General features: G+C 44.4%; 1 protein-coding gene across 1 annotated transcript; it reads left to right on the top strand.

Annotated features, from left to right (window-relative positions):
• The first annotated feature begins 448 nt into the window (after window positions 1-448).
• Window positions 449-25352, top strand: NUBP2 (nucleotide binding protein 2). Its single transcript, XM_030213222.1, has 7 exons — window positions 449-524; window positions 9633-9751; window positions 13733-13931; window positions 15058-15212; window positions 16491-16601; window positions 17643-17712; window positions 24686-25352. Exons 1-7 carry the CDS (start codon window positions 509-511, stop codon window positions 24829-24831), a joined length of 816 nt encoding a protein of 271 aa, XP_030069082.1. The 5' UTR covers window positions 449-508; the 3' UTR covers window positions 24832-25352.
• The last annotated feature ends 249 nt before the right edge of the window (window positions 25353-25601 follow it).

The raw sequence follows: 25601 nt of genomic DNA, 5'->3' as shown, positions 1-25601 counted from the left end.
TATTTATAAATAGTAAGTCTGATTGTTAAGCATTTGACTCTCATAACATGGTGTCTGTTTTGGTGGCCCTTTACTAGGTGTAAACGTGTGCACGAATACAGGGAGTCCCTATAACCAGCCCCTCAAATTGACAAAACGATTTACAATTTAGAACTAATAACCAATACATCCTCTGTGTTCATCCCTATGCTGCCCAAGCCAGCATGTTTGAAAGTATAAGTAAGATCAAATAAAAATGATATCGACAATAAAGAACGACAACGGATACAGCAGTTCATAGGTTTGCTTGCTTTGTTTTGAGTGATCTGGGACGACGGCTGCGCGGAAGAGAGGGAAAGGGGAGATCAATCTAATTGGCTTAAACATTTTGACGTCTTCCCGTCTCCTGTTTTCATCCAACCTCGTTGAGTACGACCAAAAGGTTGGGTTGTGATTGGAGGAGACTTCTGACACTTAGGATATACGGAAATCACTAACACCGAACCGAACAGAGAATAGTCAGAGCAGCATGGAAGAAAGAGAGGGTGAGTAAATATATTGAAAGATGGTCTGGAAAGTTTAGCGAGACATTGTAATTGTATATATAAAAGTAAAGGTGGGTAATTTTATTTTTGTTCTTGCTGGATGTTGTCTTGGTGATAGAACCCGTTGATGAGATGCCAGTCTTTAAAATAACGAAATGAAGACATTTGAAGTGTTATCTTTAAATCGTTATGAGTGGTCACATTCAATAATTCTCAGTGTTGGCTGATTTTTACTGGATATGACTGTTGAGTGATAAGCGAAAAAGCCTTTTTTTTTTTTTTTTACTATTACTACCATAGGAGCTAGTTCTGTGAGTGCTTGAGCACATCCAGTATTGAGCAAACTCCTTGACTGTGGCCATAGGAGCCAACTTTTCAAAATTATTGGGGGTGCTAAACCCAATGAAAATAATCCCTCCCTGGACACATACAAGGAACTTTCTTAATATTGGGGGTGCTCAAGCACTCACAGAGTTGGTTCCAATGACTGTGGCTAGGGGTAGGTAATTTCTATTGGATTTAGTACCCCAATAATTTTGAAATGTTGGTTCCTATGATTACTATTAAATAAATTGAAGTCTCATTTTCCATTTGTAAGCTGTTATGCAGGCCTTTGAAGTCAATCTATCAATCTACTATCAAGCAGAGGCTTGTGTTTGTTTGTGTCCGAAGTCCTCCAGCCCCCGAAGAGCTAAGCAACCAAACCCAGCATGCAGACTGTACCCACCGTTGCCAAGACTATTGTGTAGTTTAAAGCGATTCGGTTCATGGGGGCACTCAGGAGAGGGGGAGCAATACCTGCATCCATTAAATGAATAGGCTGCAGGTCGTAAAGTTTTTTTTTGCTGTTGCTAAGTGACAGTGCTTGGGACACCAGAGACTGGTGGGGAGAAACAAGACATCAGCTGTGCAGTTGTTCTTCTCTCATTCTCTAATACCCTCTTCCCTAACAATTTCAGTACAAGGAAGGTTCAGAGAGATGAGACAGACTATTAAGCAACAAACTGAGAGGTTGGGAGACTGTGACAGAGACTGCTTGGGACAGGGTGAGGGCTCAGAGACTGGTGGGGAGAAACACGGACAGGAGCTGTTCAGTTGTCCCTCTCTCATGCTCTAATACCCTCTTCCATAACAATTTCAGTACAAGGGGGGTTCAGAGACTGCTGAGAACAGGGTAGAGAGAAAGTATTGGGGTCAGGCTGGGAAGTGTGTGTCTGTGCATGAATTTACTACCCCGCCAAAGGAACGCTCCTCAAAAAGGGCAGGAAACAGGGCCGTTGAAAAGAAGGCTGTTTAGACAGGAAAATAGTAAAAGCCAAATGACAGACACTTGCTAGATTGAAAGAAACAACTAATCAAGAAAACCAACTTAAACAAATTAATCAGAAAAAACGTTAGTGCTAGGTAGGGACCCAGTCTCCACTTTTTCTGATTTAAGGGAGTATTAAACTTGGTGTCAATGTCCCCCTTTCTCACACCCCTCAGCAAAACACTCAGCCATTCTCACACATGCCCACTCACACTTACCCATTCTAATACAGCACTCAGCAAAACCCCCCAGTCACACTCACCTATTCTCACACACCCCAGAATAACACATCCCCACTCACACTCATCCCTCAGTACCACACCCCCACTGACACTCACCTGTTCTCACATATCCCAGAGTAGCACATCTCCATGCACACTCACCCCTCAGCATACTTATACTGTTTTATTACACACAAATAGACCTTGCTTTTCTCAATTACAAAGTACTAACCTATCGCTGAGCAACGCCAGTGGGAACAGCTAGTATATTCTTTCACCACTGTTCAATATCTTTTGAGTCCTTTGGTAATCCTTACTCAGTCTTATTGTATCTCCACCTATATCTATGCAGAGTCACATTCTGCTAGTTTATCATACTGACCCCTTGGCTATTAACTATCCTCTTTACTCCTGCTTAGAGGCTCCTGGCTCAAAGATGATTGACTGATTCTTAATACAGATTAGACACCTAACAAGTAACAGTTTTATCATATTTCTCTACCTTTTCTTGTCCCTATACTTTCGTTAAGCCACGAACCCTGGTTAGTTCTTTTTTGCTATTTGAGTGTTACTGTTGACTCTCATTTAACTTTCACAGAGCATGTTTCCTAGGTGCTTCATTCAGGATTTTTTTTACTTCAACTTTACTTGATCTGTTCTTGCTTTGATTCAGAGGCATTACATACTCTCTATCATGCTTACTTGACTTCTTGCTTATACTGTTGTAATGTGGTGTATGCTAGCCTGCCTCAGTTATGTATTAAACGACTACAATCTCTAGAAAACACCACATCTTTTTTTCTTATGTAAAGCTCAGCTTCATGATTACGTCATTCTTTCGCAGTTTACACTGGCTCCCTGTTCAGTTTAGAGTGCAGTTTAAAGTTTTAACATTATCCTTTAAGGCTCTCCATGATGGTAGTCCAGATTATTTAGCTAATCTCACTGTACCTATGTTTCTTCTCGCATTCTTCAATCTTTAAATGATCATCGATTAGTTCTTCCATCTCCGTCAATATCTCATTGAGAATCCACAAGAACGAGTGCTTTTTTTTCTTTCTGGCTCCTTTTCTTTGGATCAATTTACCTCTGGGACTTCAAAACTGGTTTAAAAACACTTATTTTCAGTAGCTTTTATCCTTCCTTAATGCTGATGGATCAAGAACAGGAGCAATCATGATTTTGTTTAATGTGTTTATAGATGTTATACATTTATTTACTTTTTTTTTCTTTGTGAAGTTGAGTACTTTCCTTTCATTTATTGAGTCCCTTTCTCTTTGGAAGTTGTTTGTGATTGTACATGGCTTAGACTTGGCATGTCTAAAAGTTGGTGATTCATCAAAACCATAAATAAACATAGATGAAGGAAAAATATGCTTCAGTTTTTCAGCATTGTTGATTGGGGGGGGGGACCCCAAATGTTTTGTACTTTAAGCTCTTCATGTGAAGTTAAAGGTTCCTGACAAAGTGTGTCTCGTTGTTTGATGACTTATTCTCTTACCCCCCCCCCCCCACTTCTAAACCATATGGCAACGCCGACACAGCCCATTCAAAGTGAATGAGTTTGCAGAGCTATTTTTAGTAATATGTAATTTATCTTGAAAATCAAACATGGTACCAGAAGATTGGAGGGTGGCCAACGTAACACTGAATTTTAAAAAGGGTTCCGGAGGTGATCTGGGATATTACAGACCGGTGAGCCTGACATTGGTGCTGGGCAAAATGGTGGAAACCATTATAAAGAATATAATTAAAGAGCATATATATAAGCATGGATTAATGAGATAAAGCCAACGTGGAATTAGTGAAGGGAAATCTTGCCTCACCAATCTACTACCTTTCTTTGAATAAACACATGGATAAAGGTGAGCTGGTGAGCCAGTTGATATTGTGTATCTGGATCGCTGCTTTTTGACATATTGTTATAAATGATCTAGAGATGGGAATAACTAGTGAGGTAATTAAATTTGCTGATTACGAAAAGTTATTTAAAGTTATTAAATCTCAAGAGGATTGTGAAAAATTGCAAGAGGACCTTATGAGACTGGGAAACTGGGCATCCAAATGGCAGAAGACGTTTAATACGAGCAAGTGCAAAGTGATGCATGTGGGAAAGAGGAACCCAAACTATAACTACGTGATGTAGGAGTCCCTGCCAAGGAAAAGAATCTAGGTGTCATCGTTGATGACACATTGAAACCCTCTGCTCGGTGTGCAGCAATGGCTAAGAAAGCAAATAGAATGTTAAGAATGATTAGGAAAGGAATGGAAAACAAAACTTAGAATGTTATGCCTTTATTTCGCTCCTTGTTGCGACTGCACCTTGAATACTGTGTGCAGTTCTGGTCACCGCATCTCAAAACAGATGTAGTGGAATTAGAAAAGGTACAGAGATGGGCGATGAAAATGATAAAGGGGATGGGATGGCTTCCCTATGAGGCAAGGCTAAAGCGGCTAGGGCTCTTCAGCTTGGAGAAGAGACGGCTGAGGGGAGATATGATAGCGGTCTATAAAATATTGAGTGGAATGGAACGGGTAGATGAGAATTGCTTCTTTACTCTTTTTCCAAAAATACTAGGACTTGGGGGCATGCAAAGAAGCTACTAAGTAAATTTAAACAAAGCTGATCAATAGAAATCAAACAAAATAAAACATGGAAAAGAAAATAAGATGATACCTTTTTTATTGGACATAACTTAATACATTTCTTGATTAGCTTTCGAAGGTTGCCCTTCTTCGTCAGATCGGAAATAAGCAAATGTGCTAGCTGACAGTGTATATAAGTGAAAAACATTCAAGCATTGCTATGACAGTCTGACAGGGTGGGAGGATGGGGGTGGGTAGGAAGTATGCATGGGGACATCAAAGTATACCATTGGTATTCTAACAGGGTGGGTGTGGACAGGTGAGGGGAGGGTGATCAACAGAGACATACAGCTTTATGGTTTATAATGGGCTAGGAACCCCAGGTCCTTGTTAAGTCCTTTCTGTTGGGTGTTAAAATATTCAATCATTCTGACTTCAAAGGTCTTACGTTCTTGTATGGTTTTAAAGTTACCTTTGAGGATTCTCACTGTGAAGTCACTGGTGCAGTGTCCTGGTCTTGTAAAATGATTTGGACGGAGGGTGAAGAAACTCTGAAACAATTTTATTCTGCATTCAATACATACCATCCTACAATCAGATTCAAAATTGACTACTCCCCAGAAAAAGTCAATTTTTTTGGACACCACAGTCTCAATCAGTGATGGCTGTATACAAACATCTGTATACAAGAAACCCACAGACAGATGTAGCTATCTCCACAACTCCAGCTTCCATCCTTCACATACAAAAAGATCCATCATTTACAGCCAAGCCACAAGATACCACCGTATCTGCTCTGACCCAGGGGACAGAGACAGACACCTTAAAACCCTGACTGAATCCTTCAAACAGAAGGGCTACAACCCCAAAATAATCTCCAAGAATATTGCCTCCTCCCTCAAAACACCCAGGGAGAATCTGCTACAGTACAAAAAGAAAAAATCCACAGACAGAATCCCGCTTGTAGTGACATACAATCCAGAGCTGGAAAAACTGAGGAAAATCATAAGAGATCTACAACCTATACTCCAGGAGGATGAATTACTGAAAGAGATATTCCCATCCCCACCAGTACTGGCCTTCCGACAGCCACCCAATTTAAAACACAAGCTAATCAGAAGTAAACTGCCTTCACAGACTGAAAAGGAACAGGGCACACTTCCCTGTAATTTATCCAGTTGCAAACTATGCCAAAATATTTCACAGGACCCCAAAGTCATCCACAAAGGAAAGACATTCAACATAAAGGGATCTTTCACTTGCTCATCTTCCAATGTGGTATATATCATTCAGTGTAAAAAATGTAATGAAGGATGCTATATTGGAGAAACAGGCCAGATGCTTAAGACAAGATTCAATTTACATAGACATCATATAAACAATGCTGGTGCCAGCAGGGTTCCCACGCCTGTTGGGCAACATTTTACAAGACCAGGACACTGCACCAGTGACTTCACAGTGAGAATCCTCAAAGGTAACTTTAAAACCATACAAGAACGTAAGACCTTTGAAGTCAGAATGATTGAATATTTTAACACCCAACAGAAAGGACTTAACAAGGACCTGGGGTTCCTAGCCCATTATAAACCATAAAGCTGTATGTCTCTGTTGATCACCCTCCCCTCACCTGTCCACACCCACCCTGTTAGAATACCAATGGTATACTTTGATGTCCCCATGCATACTTCCTACCCACCCCCATCCTCCCACCCTGTCAGACTGTCATAGCAATGCTTGAATGTTTTTCACTTATATACACTGTCAGCTAGCACATTTGCTTATTTCCGATCTGACGAAGAAGGGCAACCTTCGAAAGCTAATCAAGAAATGTATTAAGTTATGTCCAATAAAAAAGGTATCATCTTATTTTCTTTTCCATGTTTTATTTTGTTTGATTTCTATTGATAACCTTAACAGTGGACTAACACGGCTACCACACTCCTCAAACAAAGCTGAGCAACTAGTTCTTCACTCGACGAGTAAACTCTGGAATTCATTGCCAGAGAATGTCGTAAAAGCAGTTAGCTTTGCGGGGTTTAAAAAAAGGTTTAGATCATTTCCTAAAAGAAAAGTCCATAGGCCATTATTAAGATGGACTTGGGAAAATCCACTGCATATTCTAGGGTGAGCAGCATAAAATCTGTTTTACTGTTCTGGGATCTGTTCTGGGATCTTACCAGGTATTTTTGACCTGGATTAGCCACTATTGGAAACAGGATACTGGGCTTGATGGACCTTAGGTCTGTCCCAGTATGACAATGCTCATTGGTTTTATTTGTTTTGCACCTTTTTTAGTTGTAGGCTAACTCAGGTCAAGTTATATTTAGGAATAGTTGGTAATTTTCCTGGCCTTGGAGGGCTTACAGTTTCTTTGTCCCTGAGGTAGTGGAGGGTTTAGGTCCAGATGATCAAGGGTAAATTTTGGGTGCTAGAGGCCACTAGCGCTGGACTAGAGCCTGCATTTACCTCGCACATGTGATCAGAGGGATCTACAGGCTCTTCACCAGGGAATACCAAGGTATTCCGCCTGTATGATTGGAGAACAGCGCTCTGATCGTAAGGGCAGAATAGTGCCTTAACCCTAAGCCAGCTCAGAGCTGGTGTTAGGGTTAAGGCTCCCTCTGCCCCCCCCCCCCATCCAAGCTAGACAGCCCGGGCTGCCACTGTCAGTCTGGGGGGGTCCAGTGGCAGGTGAGAAAGCCCCTCCCAGCGTATCCCAGGATGCACTGGGCAGGGCACCACCATTTTGGAAGGAGGAGGGAGTGCTACTCTTCCGTTGGTATAGGGGGTGAGGGGTCTGCTAGACCACCAAGGTGGGTGGGGGTATGTTGCCCACCAGGGAGTTATGTTTTTGTGTTGTAGGGTTAGGGGGGCTAGAGGTCCACTGGACCTCAGCAACCCTGTGTCTTAGTGTTGGGGGGGGGGGGGTTGGGGAGGGAGGAGTCCACTGGGCCTGTCTGGGGGTTTTATGGGGGCTGCCTCTTGCATGCTGTCCCGTTCCGGGTCTTTTCCACTGCTCCCGCGGCGGGGAGCGAGGATCCACGGGGGCCGCAGGCTCCGGTGCGGCAGCAGCGAGCCGCCGATGGGGCCAGCGCGTCTGCGGGTCGGCCCGAAGCGGACGACCCGCGAGACCGAACGCCGGCTCCAGGAAAGGGAAGACGCCGGCCAAGATGGCGGCGCCGGCGTCGTCGTCTCCTCGGCCGGAGCTGAGCAATGCACAAGCTCCGCCCACTTGCACCGGATTGGCACAGGGAGGGAGGAACTCCGCCTGCAAGGCGGGTCCTCCAATCCCAGCCCTCCTTGTCGGTCAGGACTAAAGGTATTGGCTCATCTCCTAGAGGGGATGGACTGGCGGGGAATTTAAACCCCGGAACAAGGAGGACTCGGGGCTTCCGTTTCAATTATCAGAAGCCGACGCCGTGGAGCTCAGAGACTGTGTGCCTTCAGCTAGCCGTCCTTGCTAGCCACCTTCAGACTGTGTTCCTTCAGCTAGCCGTCTTTGCTAGCCACCTTCAGAGACTGTGTTCCTTCAGCTAGCCGTCCTTGCTAGCCACCTTCAGAGACTGTGTTCCTCCAGCTAGCCACCTTCAGAGACTGTGTTCCTCCAGCTAGCCGTCCTTGCTAGCCACCTTCCGAGACTGTGTTCCTCCAGCTAGCCGTCCTTGCTAGCCACCTTCAGACTGTGTTCCTTCAGCTAGCCGTCTTTGCTAGCCACCTTCCGAGACTGTGTTCCTCCAGCTAGCCGTCCTTGCTAGCCACCTTCCGAGACTGTGTTCCTTCAGCTAGCCGTCCTTGCTAGCCACCTTCAGAGACTGTGTTCCTCCAGCTAGCCGTCCTTGCTAGCCACCTTCAGAGACTGTGTTCCTTCAGCTAGCCGTCCTTGCTAGCCACCTTCAGAGACTGTGTTCCTTTCGCTAGCCGTCCTTGCTAGCCACCTTCAGAGACTGTGTTCCTTCAGCTAGCCGTCCTTGCTAGCCACCTTCAGAGACTGTGTTCCTTCAGCTAGCCGTCCTTGCTAGCCACCGTCAGAGACTGTGTTCCTTCAGCTAGCCGTCCGTGCTAGCCGCATCCAGAGACTGTGCTTGTGCAGCGCTAGCCGTCCCTGCTAGCCACTCAGTCGGGACTGTGTTGCTGGTGTTCAGCCAGGCCGGCCGTCACCCCGCGGTTCCAGCAGTCCCGCTGGCCGCCTGCAGCTGGGGGCTCAACCTCCGGTGAATGGCGGTCGCCGCGGGTGAAGATCCGGGGTGCGCGGCAGTCCTCTGAGGTCCTACGGGCTTCAGAGAACCTAAGGGCTCACCACTACCTAGACCGGACACATGCAGGGGGGAGACCTCCTGTTTGGCAGGTCTGGGCTTTTTATTTTTGACAGCCCAGACCTGTCGAACAACTTCTACAGGAGGATGCGCCCAAGGCACAGTCCTCCCACAGAAATACCCCCATGATCAAAATTAATAGCATTCTTGAATTTGCATGCTATTAGTTTTGATCACAAAGGCTTTAATCCCCCCGCACTATTGTGACACTAATTTTGCAGCGCTGTTTGGAACAGCATAGAGGATTTGATCATTGGGGCCTTAGTGACTTGCAAAAGGTTAAGAGGATCTGCTTTGGGATCTACCTGCTGCTCCCAACAGTTTTGCGACTCCTTAGGTATTTGATGGTTTGGTTTTATTTTCAGATGTGCTTGGCTGTTCGTGGTTTAAATGCTTCTCTCTTTCACTTGGAATGCTCATGCTTTAAGAGAAACAACTGAAAATAAAAACAAGCCCGTGAATGTTTTCACTAACTTGCACGTTCTTAAGAAGAAGTTCCTTTGCAGATAATTACACAGAACATAGGGTTTTGCTGTAAGCACTAAGAACGAGAAGCAGATGTCCTGAAAATGCATCTGACAAGGGGTACCTGAGAACAGATTTGGGAACCACTGTAAGTAGAGCATATTTATGTTACCAGTGATCCTTCACCAGTTTTTTTTTTTTTTTTGTCTTTCAGAGATCAGTAATCTGGCTGGTGTACAGCACATCATTTTAGTCCTTTCAGGGAAAGGAGGTGTTGGAAAGAGCACTGTCTCCACTGAGCTTGCGCTGGCTCTCCATCATGCAGGGAAGAAGGTGAGAAATGTACTGCAGAGAAATTACATTATTATGGCATGGTAGGGTTTAAAGAGAGAAATGGGCTGGCTCTACAGTTCAAAACTTAAGGGCCAATGCTCAGAGGCTTAAAATCGGCACCCAAAAATTGCTGCGCTACACACACTCAGACTAATCAGCATGCCAAATTAATCCAGCGTTAAAATCACAGCAGTAATCTGCAGTTTAGTGCTAAATGTCAACTTCCCTGTCAGTGGCTGAGCAGTGATTTGGCTCAGAAACTGAAAGAAGGGTTGACATTTAAAACAAACAAAACACAAAAATACCCTACAAGCATGCCATGGCATGCATCAGTCCCTTATCCCCAACCTGACACTTCTTCCAGTCCTCCCCCCCAACCCCCCACCCCCAAAAAAACCAAAACATATACCTGGTGTCTAGCGGCACTCACCTCGCCCTCCCAACCTGACCCCCCTTTCACAAATTAAAAAAAAAGGCTTTGGTGTTTGTGCCCCCCTCCTCCATTGCAGACATGTCTGGGTAATCTGGCAGAAGCCCATTTCCCCCACCCGACCCCCATATCTCTTATGAGGCAGCACGCTTCTGCGTCCAGGCATCTTCATCTACAATATGGTGGCACCCCACCTCACGTAGTGTATCCTGATAAACACATAGGATTCCTATTTGTGACAAAGTGAGGGGAAAGAGCATAATCTGAATAAGAATCTCTGGCATTTCATACACTAACATTGATATGGCTACTTTTAAAGGGCAATTTTTTTTTCATCTGAGATCTAGGAGCCGGAATAATTTTTTTTTTTTAATTCATTGAAGTTTTTGCTGCCGAGTTGGTTACAATTGGGGTACTTAAAGGGAACTTTAAGAGTACACACGAGCAGAAAATATTAAAAATTAGGAATAGCAAACTGAAATGTTTTATTAAGTATAAATAATAAAAATATATAAAGTACATAAGTATTGCCACGCAGAGACAGACCAAAGGTCCATCAAGCCCAGTATCCTGTTTCCAGTAGTGGCCAATCCAGGTCACAAATACCTGCCAAGATCTCAGAAAAGCTCAATATAGAATAGTATTAGTTTATGCGCCTTTCCAATGGTAGTTCAAGCAAGTTACATTCAGGTACAGTAACTATTTCCCTGTTCCCAAAGGGCTTACCATCTGTTTATACCTGAGGTAATGGAGGGTTAAGTGACTTGCCCAAAACCACAAGGACTTGTGACTTGCCTAAAATCATGGTGGAATTTGAACCCGGGTCTCCTGCTGCTCTAATCACTGTCTTTTAGAAAGCCGTGCTAGTGTTGTTAGCTCACGGTAAACACTGAGACACCCATTATATTCCTATGGCCGTCTCAGCATTTACCGCCAGCTGATTTTACCGTGAGCCAAAAACGCTAGCACGGCTTTGCAAAAGGCCCCCCTAAGCTATGCCTCAACTCCTAATAAGGACATTGGCTTTCTTTCTTAGCAGTGTTAGGCCCTTCAAACCGTAAAGTTTTTACGCTCTCACTTCTGTCAATCTTCCTCCCCTTTCCATTTACCGTGATATAGCAAATAAATGACCTAATACCTACTCAGCTGTGCTGTTTAAACCAGTTCTGTGGAGACAGTTGGAGTAGGGGGCAGTTTTGGGAGTAAAATTTGGGTCAGTAAAAATGTAACAACTTTTGATCCAAATGGGCACCATCTCCTCCCTTCCCTCCATCCATGTTCAACATTGTTTCCCTTCTCTTTCCTCCCCTTCCATCCCCTATTTCCAGCATTTGTCCCTCTAACATTCCCCCTCCCCGCATCTCTCTCTTTCTTCTTTCTCCCGTGCCCCCCCCCCCCCCCCCCCACGGTCTGCATCTTTTGCTCTCTGCCTGCCTTATTTTTTCTGCGAGCACCTTCCAGCTGGCACCTCTTCTTACCTCTCCCAGCATGGCACTCCAGCGGTCCCCCTCTCTTCTGCGGCTCCTTCTCCCTGCTTCTCACTGCTGCAGTGAAAACAGTATTGCTTCTCACCCGGCACAAAGTGTCTCTCTGTAACAGGAAGTTCTGAGAAACTCCCTTATGTGGTAGGGAAGCCCTGCCTAGCACATCACTATTTTGGAGGCAGCGCTGGAAGGAAGGGAGTGCTACTCCCTCCTCTGTCATCTGAAGGTACGGGCGGGGGGGGGGGGGGTAGGGGAGACGGTTCATGGCTGCTAGACTACCAGGTGGGGGTTGGAGGTCCATTGGACCTCCGGCCCTCTTTTTTCTGTTGTGGGGGGTTTGGGTCAGGTCTTCTGCGGAGGGGGGGGGGGGGGGGGCGCTAGACAACCAGGGCTTTTGTCTGGGGAGTGTGGGTGATTCAGGGGTCTGGAGGCCCACTGGACCTCCAGCCTGCATTGGTATGTTACACAGGTCTGGGCTTTTTTTTTTTGTTTTGATAGCCTGGACCTGTCAAACAACTTCTGCAGGAGGACTGTGTCTTGGATACGTGCCCAGGCACAATCCTCCCGCAGAAGTAGCCCGATAATCTAAAATAGTGTGTATAAATTTGCATGCTATTAGTTTTGATCATTGGGGCATTGTTTCCCTGCGCTGTTCCGGTGCAAATTTTATGGCGCTGTTTGAAATGGTGTAGAGAAACTGATCATCAGGACATCAGTTCCTACACTGCTGTATTCCTTCACCATGTGAATAAACCTAGCTGCACATAATTCATGCCTAGGCTATACTTCTGCTCAGCCCTTTTTACTGGGATCTCTAGTCCCCAAAATGCAGCTTTCTTCCCCAGCCTAAACCTTCTGGCTCTTTTTCCAGGCTGCAGTAATCCTTTACAGTTTTCCAAAAGCTTTCCTTTCCCAGCCTCCCTTTCAAGGCTCTAATAATCCTTTAAACTTTCTCAAGGAAAACTCTGGAATTCGTTGCCGGAGAATGTGGTGAAGGCGGTTAGCTTGGCAGAGTTTAAAAAGGGGTTAGACGGTTTCCTAAAGGACAAGTCCATAAACCACTACTAAATGGACTTGGGAAAAATCCATAATTCCAGGAATAACATGTATAGAATGTTTGTACATTTGGGAAGCTTGCCAGGTGTCCTTGGCCTGGATTGGCCACTGTCGTGGACAGAATGCTGGGCTCGATGGACCCTTGGTCTTTTCCCAGTGTGGCATTAATTACTTAAGGCTTTTCTCTCCCAGCCAGCCTCTTTACCTTACTGGTTAGCTCATTGCTTTAGGGTCTATTCACTACCCAAGAAATTTCGTCCTGTAGAACACCTTGCTTTAGGATTCTATTCACTGCCTCAAGAGGTTTCAGCCTGTTTGTGTGTTCCTTTCCTTGTGCTGTTTCTTTAGCTCCTTCAAATATTGCCTGCAGTGTGCGCTTCCAGTCTCCCTCTTGCTTGTGCCAAAGGAGATGAGCTATCTGCCCCAGCTGGGGAGAGACTAGCTGCTGGACTACCTATCCCAAGAGGCTCTGCTCTCTGGCTGCTGGAAGTACTTTCTGTGTGCTATTTCCTGCTACTACCCCTCCCCCATTCGATACTTTCTGCTTTGCCTGATTACAAGGAGTTCCTTGTAGACAGGCAAAAGAAGACAGAGAAGCAAGCAAGGATATATTGCTGAAAGTTTTCCATTTAACTTTCCTGGGAATAGAGGGTCTCACAGCTAATTACCAGGTTTAAATCCTAATCTCTCTGCTCCCAGGATTTTTGACCCAACTTACTGGTCACAAAATAAATATATATATATATACAATTTACAATATTTAACAGTACTTTAGATCTAGAACAAAACATTTAAAGCCTAATATCAGTATGAGTTGGAATCAAAGGCTTAGTGTACCAACTCCACAGCTCAGGTTTTAAACAACCAGTAAAAAGGTTGGGCTTAAACTTGTTTATTGACCATTCATTTTTACAAAATCAGTTTCTTAATTGTATGTATTTCCATCAAAGTAAAAAGCTCTTTTAAGTATTGATGCAGTTGGCATCTATTGACTAGATGTTTCCTTTGCAGGTGGGGATCCTGGATGTGGATTTGTGTGGCCCCAGTATACCTCGCATGCTTAATGCCCAGGCTAAGGACGTGCATCAGTGTGACAGTGGCTGGGTGCCCGTCTTTTTGGACCAGGAGAAGAGCATCTCCCTCATGTCCATAGGCTTCCTTCTAGAGAAGCCAGATGATGCAGTGGTGTGGAGGGGACCCAAGAAGAATGGTATTGAAAGGGTTAGGGTTAGTAGTAGTAGTGCATGCTTCATGCAAGCAGGCAGTTGTGCAGATGATGTTTTTACTGGAGGTGAAAAGAGCCAGGATTTGCTCTTCCGCTGAAGTCTTTCCAACACGGACACCTGCTTTATTGTGCACATCCTTGCAGTTCACTAATGAATTAGAAACTCAATTGTATTCATACAAAAGCATTATTTAAAGCTAAGGCTGAAGCTGTAGCTAGAATGCTGGCACTTCCTTTTCTAATTAAGCAAAACAGATTTTAAACTGCAGCGCTGAGTTGCTGACAACCCAACAGAATGCTGGAAAGAAATTCTATTTAAGGGGTTAAGAAAAGGTCCCATCTGTTTGGGGGCAAAGCAACTCTCCTAAAGTAAAATGGAACAGAAAACAAATTTGGCATGGAAGAAATCCCAGTGAAATACCACATTGAGTTAAAAAATGGGCCAGATTGGATTAGGGGTTCCAGGGAAATAAAGCCCCCCCCCCCACTGCCCCCATCCAAAAAAGAAAATCCTAGTGCATTTCTGTGAGAGAAGTGGTTCCAGCACCTACAGCATATACAACACTGATTCACTGTAATATGGCGGCTAGGGAATTGCCCTGTCAATTTCAAATTGCCCTACGCTTTCATCTCCTTCCAGTCATGGATGTACACAGAGAAAACGCCAACAAATACATAGACACCATCTGTCCCTGTTTCATTTCCTTTTTTATATAAAGTGGTGTGGATGCTTTTCTTTATCCACTTGGATATATAGAGTTAAAGGTCAACAAATAAGTTGTGGCTGTACTTTATATGGACTAATGTGATATATTTTTGACTAGCATTGCTCCTCTCCCATTTTTTTTTATTTACAAGATGTCTTTATTGTCAATTGAAACAACACAAGAAAAACGTAATACATTCCATAAAAATGAGTACAGTTTTCTATTGCTAGTACAAATATCCACTAGTAGAACTGATGGTAGAGCACTCAGTAGTTTCAACAGTTCAAAACCAATAACACGTAACTTCACATTTTTTTTATTCAAGTTTTGTAATAATGCTAGTATTACCCCCCTACTGTTCCTCTCCCATTTTAAGAAACTGAAGGGTTCCCCTCTGTCTGCAGCTCTGATAAAACAGTTTGTCAATGATGTTGCTTGGGGAGAGTTGGATTTCCTGATCGTGGACACCCCTCCAGGGACCTCTGATGAGCACATCTCTACAGTGGATGCACTCCGTACCTACAAACCCATTGGAGCTATTTTGGTGACAACCCCACAGGTGTGTGCTCTTCATGTGGCTTGGAGGGAATTGATGAGCTTGCACAAGAAGATTCTTGATAGATCACTAAAGGTTAGGCACCAAAAAACTGGGTGCTGAGCTATTATTCTGTAATAGCAGAGTTGCACTCAAAATCTGGTGTAGGATACTAGCTTAAGTCCGCTGTTACGTGTGACACTTTAGGCGTGACTGCTTATGCTATGCCTATGGCTGGTGAAAATGGTGGCACCTAAATATGGCAGTTGGGCGCTGATCTAGGTCAGCAGTGACTCCTGCTGGTCGTTTGTGAGTTCTTTTGTATTTTCAGATGACAACTTTGCATAGACTACAGACTCTCACACACTCACCCAGGAAATAAATACGATAGATTCCTTTAATATGATGCCAGAGTGAACAGCTGCACAGCTTCTGGTTATAGGTATATGATATTTATGGCAGTCTCTTGCCTTCATGCACAGGGAGGAGGTATGAGGGGTCTGCAGAGACTTGAAGCTGTATCTCCACAGTGCACAATTAGAGCAAAATGCCATAGAGAAAGGAAAGGGGGGGAAACTTCAAATGTACCAGTGCATAGTGCAGTTACTCTTGCTCTGCCCAGCCCAAAATAGGACAGAGCCCGGACAGGAAAACCAAAATACGTACATGTGCACAGAGCCTGGCCCAGAGTAACGTGCACATGTATAGAAAAAGGAATGCTACTAACTGATAGGAGGTAAAGGCCTCTGGCTGTGGCAGGGCAGTTGCGGTTTCAGTGACAAAGCAGTGCATGTCAGATAAGAAAAACAGATGTGAAGCCAAAGATAAGGCTTTGGATACATAGGATGAGGCTTCTGAAAAGCCCAATTCACAGCCTATGTGGACCTAATTTCCAATGACAAAAGTAGGTTTGTTCCATTCTGCATCGGGTGCATAAATTCAACTATTCTATAAAGTGCACACAAGAATAATTGACACCCATGCTCCTGCCACATTAACGCCCCCTTTGCATTTGCACACAACAGAAGTTAGGCTCGCCGTTTAAGTCTGAAACGTGCACAGTGGCAGATTGGTGCCAGATTATTTTTCCAATTTTAGTGTCAGTTATGTTGCACATGTAACTGGCCCTATTCTATAAATATGTGCCTGAATTTGGGGGAGAATGTACGTGTTAGAGGTGCTCTGAGCATATGGGTAGCTTCTAAATGCCTTGTATCTTTTTGTGTTAAAAGTAGGATCTCTGTTTCTGACATTCCATAGGCAGGGTTTGTAAATATCGGGGTCTGCATGCTTTGATTGCAGGCAGTATCCGTTGGGGATGTGAGACGAGAGCTGACCTTTTGTAAGAAGACAGGATTGCGGGTGATTGGTATTATAGAAAACATGAGTGGATTTGTCTGTCCACATTGTTCGGTAAGTGTTCCAGACATTATACTCAGCGCTTCCTATTTGTGGTTATAACTGGGAAAACCCTAATGAAACCTCCCTGATGAGAAATTTGGGGTTTCCAGTTATAACTAAACACCCCATAAATTGTGCTTCATGTGTGCTCCAATGATGATCTCACTGCTACTGTTGCAATCCGGTAAGTCATTAGCATTGGAACTGGTTGTTCTCTCTCCTCTCCGGCTGCTGCCTCTGTAAAAACCCAAGCGTGTTTTTTCACCGCACTACTCTTACTAGGATTGAGCCATTCAGTGCAGAAAATCCTGGGCTCACCCTCTACAGCGAGACTTGTATTTCTGTTTTCTAATGTTGGGGCAAGAGCAAAGATCTTAGTAGGGCATTTTTCTTATGTTGAGTCTTTCCCAAAGGTTCTTTTTGGCTAAACTTACAATTTATAAACCCCTAGAATCAGAAGCTGTAATTACATCTAATTAAAGGACCCTTTTACTAAGCTGTGGTAAAAAGGGGCCTGTGTTAGCGTCAGCGCATGTTTTTGATACATGCTGAGTCCCCCTTTTTACTGCAGCAGGTACAAAGCTGTCCATTTTTTGAGGAAAAGAAATGTCTGTGCAGTAAGTGAACCGTGTACCGCATGGCCATTTCGGAGGGGAGCCCTTACCGCTACCCATTGAGATGGCGGTAGGGGCTCCTGCGCTAACTTAGTAGTAACCAGGCAGCATGTGGTGCTAACCTGATTACTGCTTGTTAAAGTTTTGGTGCTACAAAAACCTAAAAAACATTTCCTGTAGCGCCAGAAGTGGCATGCTCTGGGGGTGGGAACTACCACCGAACGCCTGCGGTAGTTCCGGATTGGCGCGCGGCAAGCCTGTTTCTGGGTGCCAACCCTTTTAGTAAAAGGATCCCTAAGCTGCTGCTCCCCAGTAGATGAGACTAGCTTCTAAGAGAGCCTGAATTCTACAGAGGAAGTTTGTTTGGTTTCATTTGAAGCAATAGCTGCTTTTCTGGTTGGGTGTAAACAGTGGTAATATTGTGATTTCTTTGTTTCAGGAGTGCACCAATATTTTCTCCAAAGGGGGTGGAGAAGAGCTGGCTAAGCATGCTGGAGTCCCCTTCTTAGGTAAGTCACAGAGTTCTCTGTTTAGGTATAGGTAGGGGGTTAATACTAATCTGTTGCTAACCTAGCTGTATTGCTCCTTTCTGTTGGACTTTTAGCTTAGCTGGAACCTCCTCCTTTATCCTGTCTTCTTTCCCTCCCTTTTAATTTCCCCTCATCCCACATTGCTCAGTAAGAAATATGTATGTTGGAATAAGGTGAAATCACTGGTGTGCATATAGCCAGGAGGTGTAAATTCAGGGATCACAAACACTGGTGCACATATCAGGTGTATAGAGAATCTGGGAGTGCAATTGTCAACACAGGTTCAACCAGAATAGAGATGCTCAAAGGTCTGTTGTCAATCTGGACTTGTCCAGTGTTTGAGACTCTCACAAAAGAGAATGCAGCACTGAGATGGCTGTGCTGTGGATTTTTTAAAATAACAAACTTGGTCTGATCCGAAATAAAGCAGAATTTTTGGGCTTCTGATGTGGGTGGACATGTATCAGACATCAAAAATCCCTTTGGGATCTATAAACTTCTCTTAAAATCAAAGATCAGGAATCTTGGAATACTGCTGCGCTCTTCACTTACTTTAATTCTGCAAGTTCAGGCAGACTTTCAGAACTGCTTTTATCACCTACAACTACAGAATCTCCCTATGGGTTGAGATGAGTCTGATCATACTGGTTCATGCCTTGATAGTATTGTAGCTGGGCTACTGTAATACCCTGTACATTGGACTGGCCACGTGGAGGGGCATAATCGAAAGGTACGTCCTCATTTCGATTTGGACGTCCTCGCAAAACGTCCCCATCCAGGGGTGGAGAAACCCGTTTGTTTGAATCAAGATGGACGTTCATCTTTCATTTCGTTAATACGGTCAGGGACGCCCAAATCCTGAAATTTGGTTGTCCTTAGAGATGGTTGTCCCTAGACTTGGTCATTTCTGATTTTCGGCAATAATGGAAACCAAGGACATCCATCTCAGAAACGACCAAATGCAAGCCATTTGGTCTTGGGAGGAGCCGGCATTTCTAGAGCACCGTCCCCCCTGACATGCCAGGACACCAACTGGGCACCATAGGGGGCACTGCAGTGGACTTCATAAATTACTTCCAGGTACATAGCTCCCTTACATTGTGTGCTGAGCCCCCCAAAACCCACAACTGTACACCACTACAATAGCCCTTACTGGTGAAGGGGGGCACCTAGATGTGGGTACAGTGGGTTTGTGGTGGGTTTTGGAGAGCTCGCTGTTTCCTCCACAAACGTAACAGGTGGGGGGGATGGTATTCTACAGGGTTAGATTTAAAACCTAAACTCTGATTCTCCGAGGACAAGCAGGCCAGATGTATTCTTACAGTTGGGTGATGTCATCCAGCGGAGTCTGTTGCAGACGTTGACTAGCGAGAAGATTGTAGATGTTTCTAGCAGCGGTCCTCTGCGCATTGCGCTGGTGCCTTAGTCTTTGATTTTTCTGTGGAGCAGGGAGGATGCGTCTTCACGGTTTTCCCTCAGCACTTTTTTTTTTCTCTGCTTTTGCAGTGCCTTCCCATGCAGGTATTTTCCCTTCATTTTTGTCTTTAATTTCACTTTTGTTGGTTTTCCCTCTTAGTTCTTAGTGTTTTTAGCCCTTCAGGTTTTCTTTTTCACAGTTCAATAGGCCCGCTTAGGCCTGAGCACTGACCTAGATTTTGGTTCTGCCCCTTTTTGTAGTCCTAAATTGAGGAATTTAATTTGTCCGCAATTCTTTTCTTGATGTCCAAGAAAACTCTCAATGGCTTCAAATGGTGTGCCCAATGTAATCAGGTAATTTCGGTAACGAACTCGCACTCTTGGTTCATTAGGTGCCTTGGACCTAATCATGACCCTAACTCTTGTTCTCTCTGATAAAAAAATAATGCAGATGAGGACCTAGAGGGTGTGTCAGGTCCAACAGGTGAGACTTCTTGGCTCCTTGAAGGCCGATCCATCGAGGTTGATGGCTGCTAAGACTTCATTGATGAGATCTCCACCTCTCTTGACATGAGGCGCTGAAAGTAGGCGCCGGGACCGGTCAGCATCGTACCTGACACCAAGGGCACATATAGGTTTGACATCATTCTTGTCAGCACCGAAGGACCGTGATGCTGAGCACTGGGGGAAGCAGAAGCATTACTCCTCTTTGTACAGTGCCAGGAGCTCTGAGGCATCAGCATAGCTGGTACCCAAGAAGCGCTAGCACCAGGAGGAGCACTCCTCTTCTTTTGATAGCGGTACCAAGCTGCAAGCCTTCGAGCAGCCAGGTTCCCGCTTCTGGTTTGGCACCAACATCTTCTTGGGCTGCCTCCTGTTCCGGCACCCCTGCCTTTGCGATGAGTGGTACTAAGCCATACTCGGGGAGGAGCTGGCGCAGATACTGCAGTTGCAATCTGTTGAGGCATTGAAGATGTTTGCGCCAGTTGCGGATCAGCTCCACATTTTCCCTGAGGTCCATCTGTGCCTGTGGAGAGATCCTTGTCATTGGCGCCCGACCCATGTGGCACCACTCTTAACATCGGTGGAGGAAGCTTCCCCAGAGTCTGAGAGTATGACTGCACCGTGACGCTCTTTGGGGTGTGGATGTGGTTCCACTGAGGTGCAGACTCACTCAGTTTAATTTGTGTATGAAGAGGAGTGTGATTGGGACCACTCATGGAACTCGGAAGAAGACCCTCATTACTTTTCAGAGGAGGAGTCTTATGAGGTCTCTTCTGATTCCCCCCCCCCCCCCCCCACCTCAAGAGACGTAAATCGCCACCTGAGAGTCTCTTTCACTGGTTTCATCAAGGAGATGGCTTCGGCCATCATATTTAAGTTGGAGATGGAAGAGGATCCAAGGGCAGAGATGTTAACTGTCACATCCTAAGGAAGGGGTTACAGTGCTATTGTATCTTTCAGGCTAGGGTGCACTGTGAACTGGGAATCTCCCCTGTCAGTGCAGCTCATACCAAAGAAGGTGGATATGCAGTATGTTATCCAGAAGGCTCCCGGATTAGCGAGGTCCCAGCTGCCTCACCACTCTTTGTCAAATGTGCCCTCAAACGAGCTAGGAGTTTCAGGACTTATGCCTCTGCTCTCCTAGGTAGAGAGGTTCTAACACGACACGTTTGGGAGGAAGACTTTTCAGGCCTCTATGCTTATTGCCCACACTCAATCCTACCAACTCTGTATGAGCCTTTACTTGAAATGTTTGGTAAACAGAATGCTAAGTCTTGCAGATTCTGACAGAAGCAGGCCGCAGAGCTTCGCCAGTTGGCCAAAAAGCAGGAAATATCTGGCTAGGGGCACTTAAGATCCATTTGAAATTGTGTCCAGACTCTGTGCCATAGGTATAGGGATGCACAGACTCTCATGGCTGTGTGTCTCTGACCTGGAACCAGTAGTTCAGGAGAGATTGGCGGACATACCTTGCCAAAGAGACAATCTTTTGGGGGACAAGGTGGAGGAGATTGCTGATCTCATCAAGAAACATACTGATACCATCCAATCCCTGTCTTTGAAGTTTCCAGCTGCAGCCTCTTCTTCTAGGAGGTTTACGAGCAGACCTAGACAGCAACCGTATTACTCTCAAAGGCGTAGGTTTCCGCGGCCTTTTCACTCTGCAGAGAACCCCCTGGCTCAGCGTTCTCAGCCTCATCAGTCCTGAACACAGAAGCCCCAGCAGGGGACGAGCTTTTCACTGGCTCCAGGAGAGCATAGCCACAGTACAAGTAACTGTCCCGGATGGCCTGCTAGTAGGGGAAGGCTACGTTTTTTAAATTTTGTTTTTCCATGAAAGGTAGCCTCTTATAGCCTCTGACTGGTGGGTTCTTCAAATAGTCCTTCTCAGTTATGCACTACATTGGTGTCAGAGACCACCAAGTTGCCCACGGAGAGCATCTTGCGTTGGCTTTCAGCACAAGCAGGTACTTGTAGAGGAAATCGCTGCCCTTCTACAGGCCAATGCAGTCGAACCTGTGCCACCAGGGGAAGAAGGGAAGGGATTCATTTCAAGGTACTTTCCTTGTTCCCAAGAAAACAGGACGATTTCATCCCATCCTAGACCTAAGGGCCCTGAACAAATTCCTGGTCAAAGAAAAGATCAGGATTTTCCTGGACACCCGTGGCTATATTCTTTGGACTTAAAAGGATGCCTATACCCACATTTCGATAATTCCCAGTCACAGGAAGCATCTTGGATTTCGAATAAGAAAGTGCCTCTACCAGTACCACGTTCTGCCATTTAGCCTCCTATCAGCTCCCAGAGTGTGTTCACCAAGTGTCTAGTGGTAGTAGCAGCGTATTTACCCAGACTGGGAGTCTCTGTGTTTCCTTATCTAGATGATTGGTTGGTCAAGGACACATTGTAGGAGGAAGCAACAGAGTCAATGTGCCTAATTATTTGGGTGTTAGAGCTATTAGGGTTCATGATAAACTACCCTGTCCCAACTACTCCCGGTTCAGTGCAGGCTCTTCCTCAACCAAGGGCAGAGATCTTGATATCTGTTGCCTTGCAAGTCTGTAACAGCAAGCAGGTCACAACTCAGCAATTGTTGAGATTAATAGGCCACATGTCCTCGACAGTGTATGTAGCTTCCATAGCACATCTCTATTTGAGAAAGGCCCAGTGGACACTATCTTTCCAATGGTCTTGGGCGGCTGGAAACCTAGCAGGCGTCATCCAGAGTTAATGCATGCTTTTCTCTGGTGGACAATTCAAACAAATTTGACTGGGACTGCCATTCCAAATTTCTCCGCCTCAGATGTCATTAACAAAGGATGCTTCCAACTTGGGATGGGGAGCTCATGTAGATGGGCTTCACACCCAAGGAACTTGGTTTGCTCAGGAAAAGACTTACCATATCAACTTCCTTGAGCTCAGGGCCATTTGGAATTCTCTAAAGGCTTTCAGAGATAGGATACAATACCAAAATTATTCTCATTCAAACGGATACCCAGGTTGCAATGTTCTATGTAAAAAAAAAAAAAAACAGCTTGAACACCTCCTTTGTCTGGTTTAAAAACCAACTTGGTAAGGGCTTGTCTCAGTGCAGTTGGTGCTTTATCAATGTGTAGGAGGTAAGCATATCTGTACAGCCTCTAGTTGTTCGCTTCATGAGAGGTTTGCTGTTGCCAAAGCTCCCCTGTAAAACCTCCCACCATGTCATGGGATCTCAATGTTGTCCTCACCCAGCTGATGAAAGCTCCTTTTGAGCTATTTGATTCCTGTCACCTGAAGAATTTCACCTGGAAAGTTGTGTTTTTGATGGCAGTCACTTCAGATCACAATCGGTGAGCTTCAAGTTCCATCACAATAGAGTAAATTCTCTGCATGTACCCTAAGTTCCTTTCTAAGGTAGTGTGATAGTTCCAGCTTAATCATTCTACCAACATTTTTACCAAAACCACATGCCCATCCTGGTGAAAGTGTACTGCATACCTTAGATTGCAAGTGAGCCTGAGCCTTCTATCTGGAGTGGACTAAAACCCATAGACAGCCCATCTAGCATTTTGTTTCTTTTGACCCCAAACCAGATGTGGGTAGCCATCGGCAAATGCACAATTTCTAATTGGCAAGCAGATTCCAACTGATAGATATAAATCTATGTTCTCTGCTAATATTGACCCCAAAAATGAGCGGTGAGTGCATAAAAATACAATCCAGGATTCGAATTAGAATTTATTGTCAAACTTCACAGACCCAACATGTTTTGGCTAACCACCTGCTTCAAGATAGATCATAACACTACTAGCACACACCGAAAACAATGTTCATTTTCATAAAGGACCTTCGCAAGAAAGCCCTGTATAACAGGCCTTATGTTAAAGAAATCCTGTGTTGTGTAAGATCTCCACATAAACAAAAGTGTTCAAGGAAAGGCACCAGCATCTCCACCTTGCAGTATGCTTCCTGTGCATAAGGTAGGCTCTGGTGAAGATTCTTTATGAAGATGAACCTTGTTTTCAGTGAAGAAGGCAGTTAGTTGAAACACATTCAGTCTTTTGATATTTGAAAATAATTTGTATCCTGTTTTTTGTGGACTCGCTGCTCGTGATTGGTGACGCTGCCTTCTGCAGTGGGGCACTTTTCTATTTGTATCTGCTCTCAAAGATCTGTTCTCATTTCTTCTCTTCCATATATTTTCTAGCCTTTTTTCTCTTCTATTATCCTGTATTTGTATTCTGCTCCCCATTTCATCTAAGTCGTCTTAGCTGACAGACCTTGGCAATAGGCACAAAACTGCAGCACCCTCATTTGAGCTGTTAATCTAAGCTCAATAGTGGCAGCTACATCCTCAGCCCAAGGCTATGAACTTTGCCTCCTGCATCCCATGCTGCCCTAGACATTTGAAGCTCAGCCTAGTAACTGAATTCAAGTGTCCTGCATTGCAATGTGTGGTAGGATCATCAAGACATTGGGCTAACCATGTTCTTTTCTTTTTTTATTCTTGTTTGTCTTTACCGTCAGTATATGTGTGTCTCTTCATTGGTTGCCTGTTCAAGGTAGAATACAATTTAAAGTTCTGTATTTGACTTATAAGATAATGAGGACAATAACTGTACATAATCTTGTATCATTAATTGTGATCCAGATTCCTAAGGTTACAACTAGGCTTTTGCATGCTAGTAAACTTAAACAACCATCTTTTTCCAAACTTTGACAGGCTGTCATTTTTAAAAGACTTTTTATTCATGCAATAGTTCCTCTATGGACCTCATTACCTTTAGAAATTAGGATAGAAACCCATTACTTAAGATTCAGGAAACTATTGAAAACCTGGCTTTTTTCTTGTTACATTTTGGGTTTTTTTTATGTCGTATATTTTAATTTTTATTGATTTGTTGTATTACACATTAGGGGGGTTTATTTGTAAACCATTCTGAGCCTTTGGGTTCAACCGGTATATAAGATTTCTTATGTTATGATTTTCCACTCTGTTAAGTTTCTGTCTTCTTTCTTTTGATTTGCTTTGTGTCTCTCTCACCACAGGCTGTGTGCCATTAGATCCTCAGCTCACTCAAAGCTTGGAGCAAGGTAAAGATTTCATGCAGGAATTTCCTCAGAGTGCTGCCTTTCCTGCCATTTCCAGGATAGTTGTGCAGCTACTAGAAGCATCGGCGTCATCAAACTCTTGATCCTTTTGGGTAGGAGCATAACAGCCACTGGTTGTCTTACTACACACTTCAAGGCAGAAGGAAAAGAAAGCTCAGGCAATCTTCCAATTTTTTGAAAGTCTTTCTAAAGCCAAGACAACGGAGGTCACCGTGCACTAGTCAAACAGGTCAGGCGGAAGATACATATCCAGATTCCCATAGCAAAGGACTTATTATGATGCTTCTCCAATTCAAAGATGACATTTTAAAAGTGGAGCTCCATAGCATCCACATCTGTGCAGTTAGTGGAAGCAGCTATATCTTAGATCTGAATTGCAGGTCCAAGAAAAGAGCTGAAGATTATTAATGGATATTTGACGACATAAATCGAAAAAGGAAAGCAACAACAGTGACTGGAAAAAAACATTACATCATCCAGGAACCAAATCTATTGCAAAGATATATGGCTCTTGTAATGCTCTTCTGCCCTCTTGTATAGCAATAATATATTAAGGACTAGATTCAGAAAATGGTGCCCAAATTTGGGTGCCAGGAAAAATTGGCATCCAATGTTATTCTATAAAGGGCACGCTGAATTGAGCACCCTTTTATAGAATAGCGTGCAGTGCTGATTCCCACATCCAAATTTGGGCAGCAGGACTTATGCCCTTCAATGGCCACACCTCCTTTTGGGTTGTACACTATAGGATTTGGGTGCAGCGCTATAGAATAGAATAGCAAGATGCATGCACAAATTCCACTTAGTGCCAATTAACACTAATAATTAGTGCCCAATTATTGCCATTAATTGG

The sequence above is a fragment of the Microcaecilia unicolor genome, chromosome 8 (assembly GCF_901765095.1).
Source record: "Microcaecilia unicolor chromosome 8, aMicUni1.1, whole genome shotgun sequence".
NCBI classification, from domain to species: Eukaryota; Metazoa; Chordata; class Amphibia; order Gymnophiona; family Siphonopidae; genus Microcaecilia; species Microcaecilia unicolor.
This window is presented reverse-complemented; position numbering and strand designations above follow the sequence as displayed.

Bases quoted from the DNA above. Each gene is read 5' to 3' on its own strand.
- NUBP2 (XM_030213222.1), top strand. The intron at 13,932-15,057 runs GTATTGAAAGGG...CTCTGTCTGCAG, and splicing joins GAGGGGACCCAAGAAGAATG to CTCTGATAAAACAGTTTGTC. The intron at 15,213-16,490 runs GTGTGTGCTCTT...CTTTGATTGCAG, and splicing joins TTTTGGTGACAACCCCACAG to GCAGTATCCGTTGGGGATGT.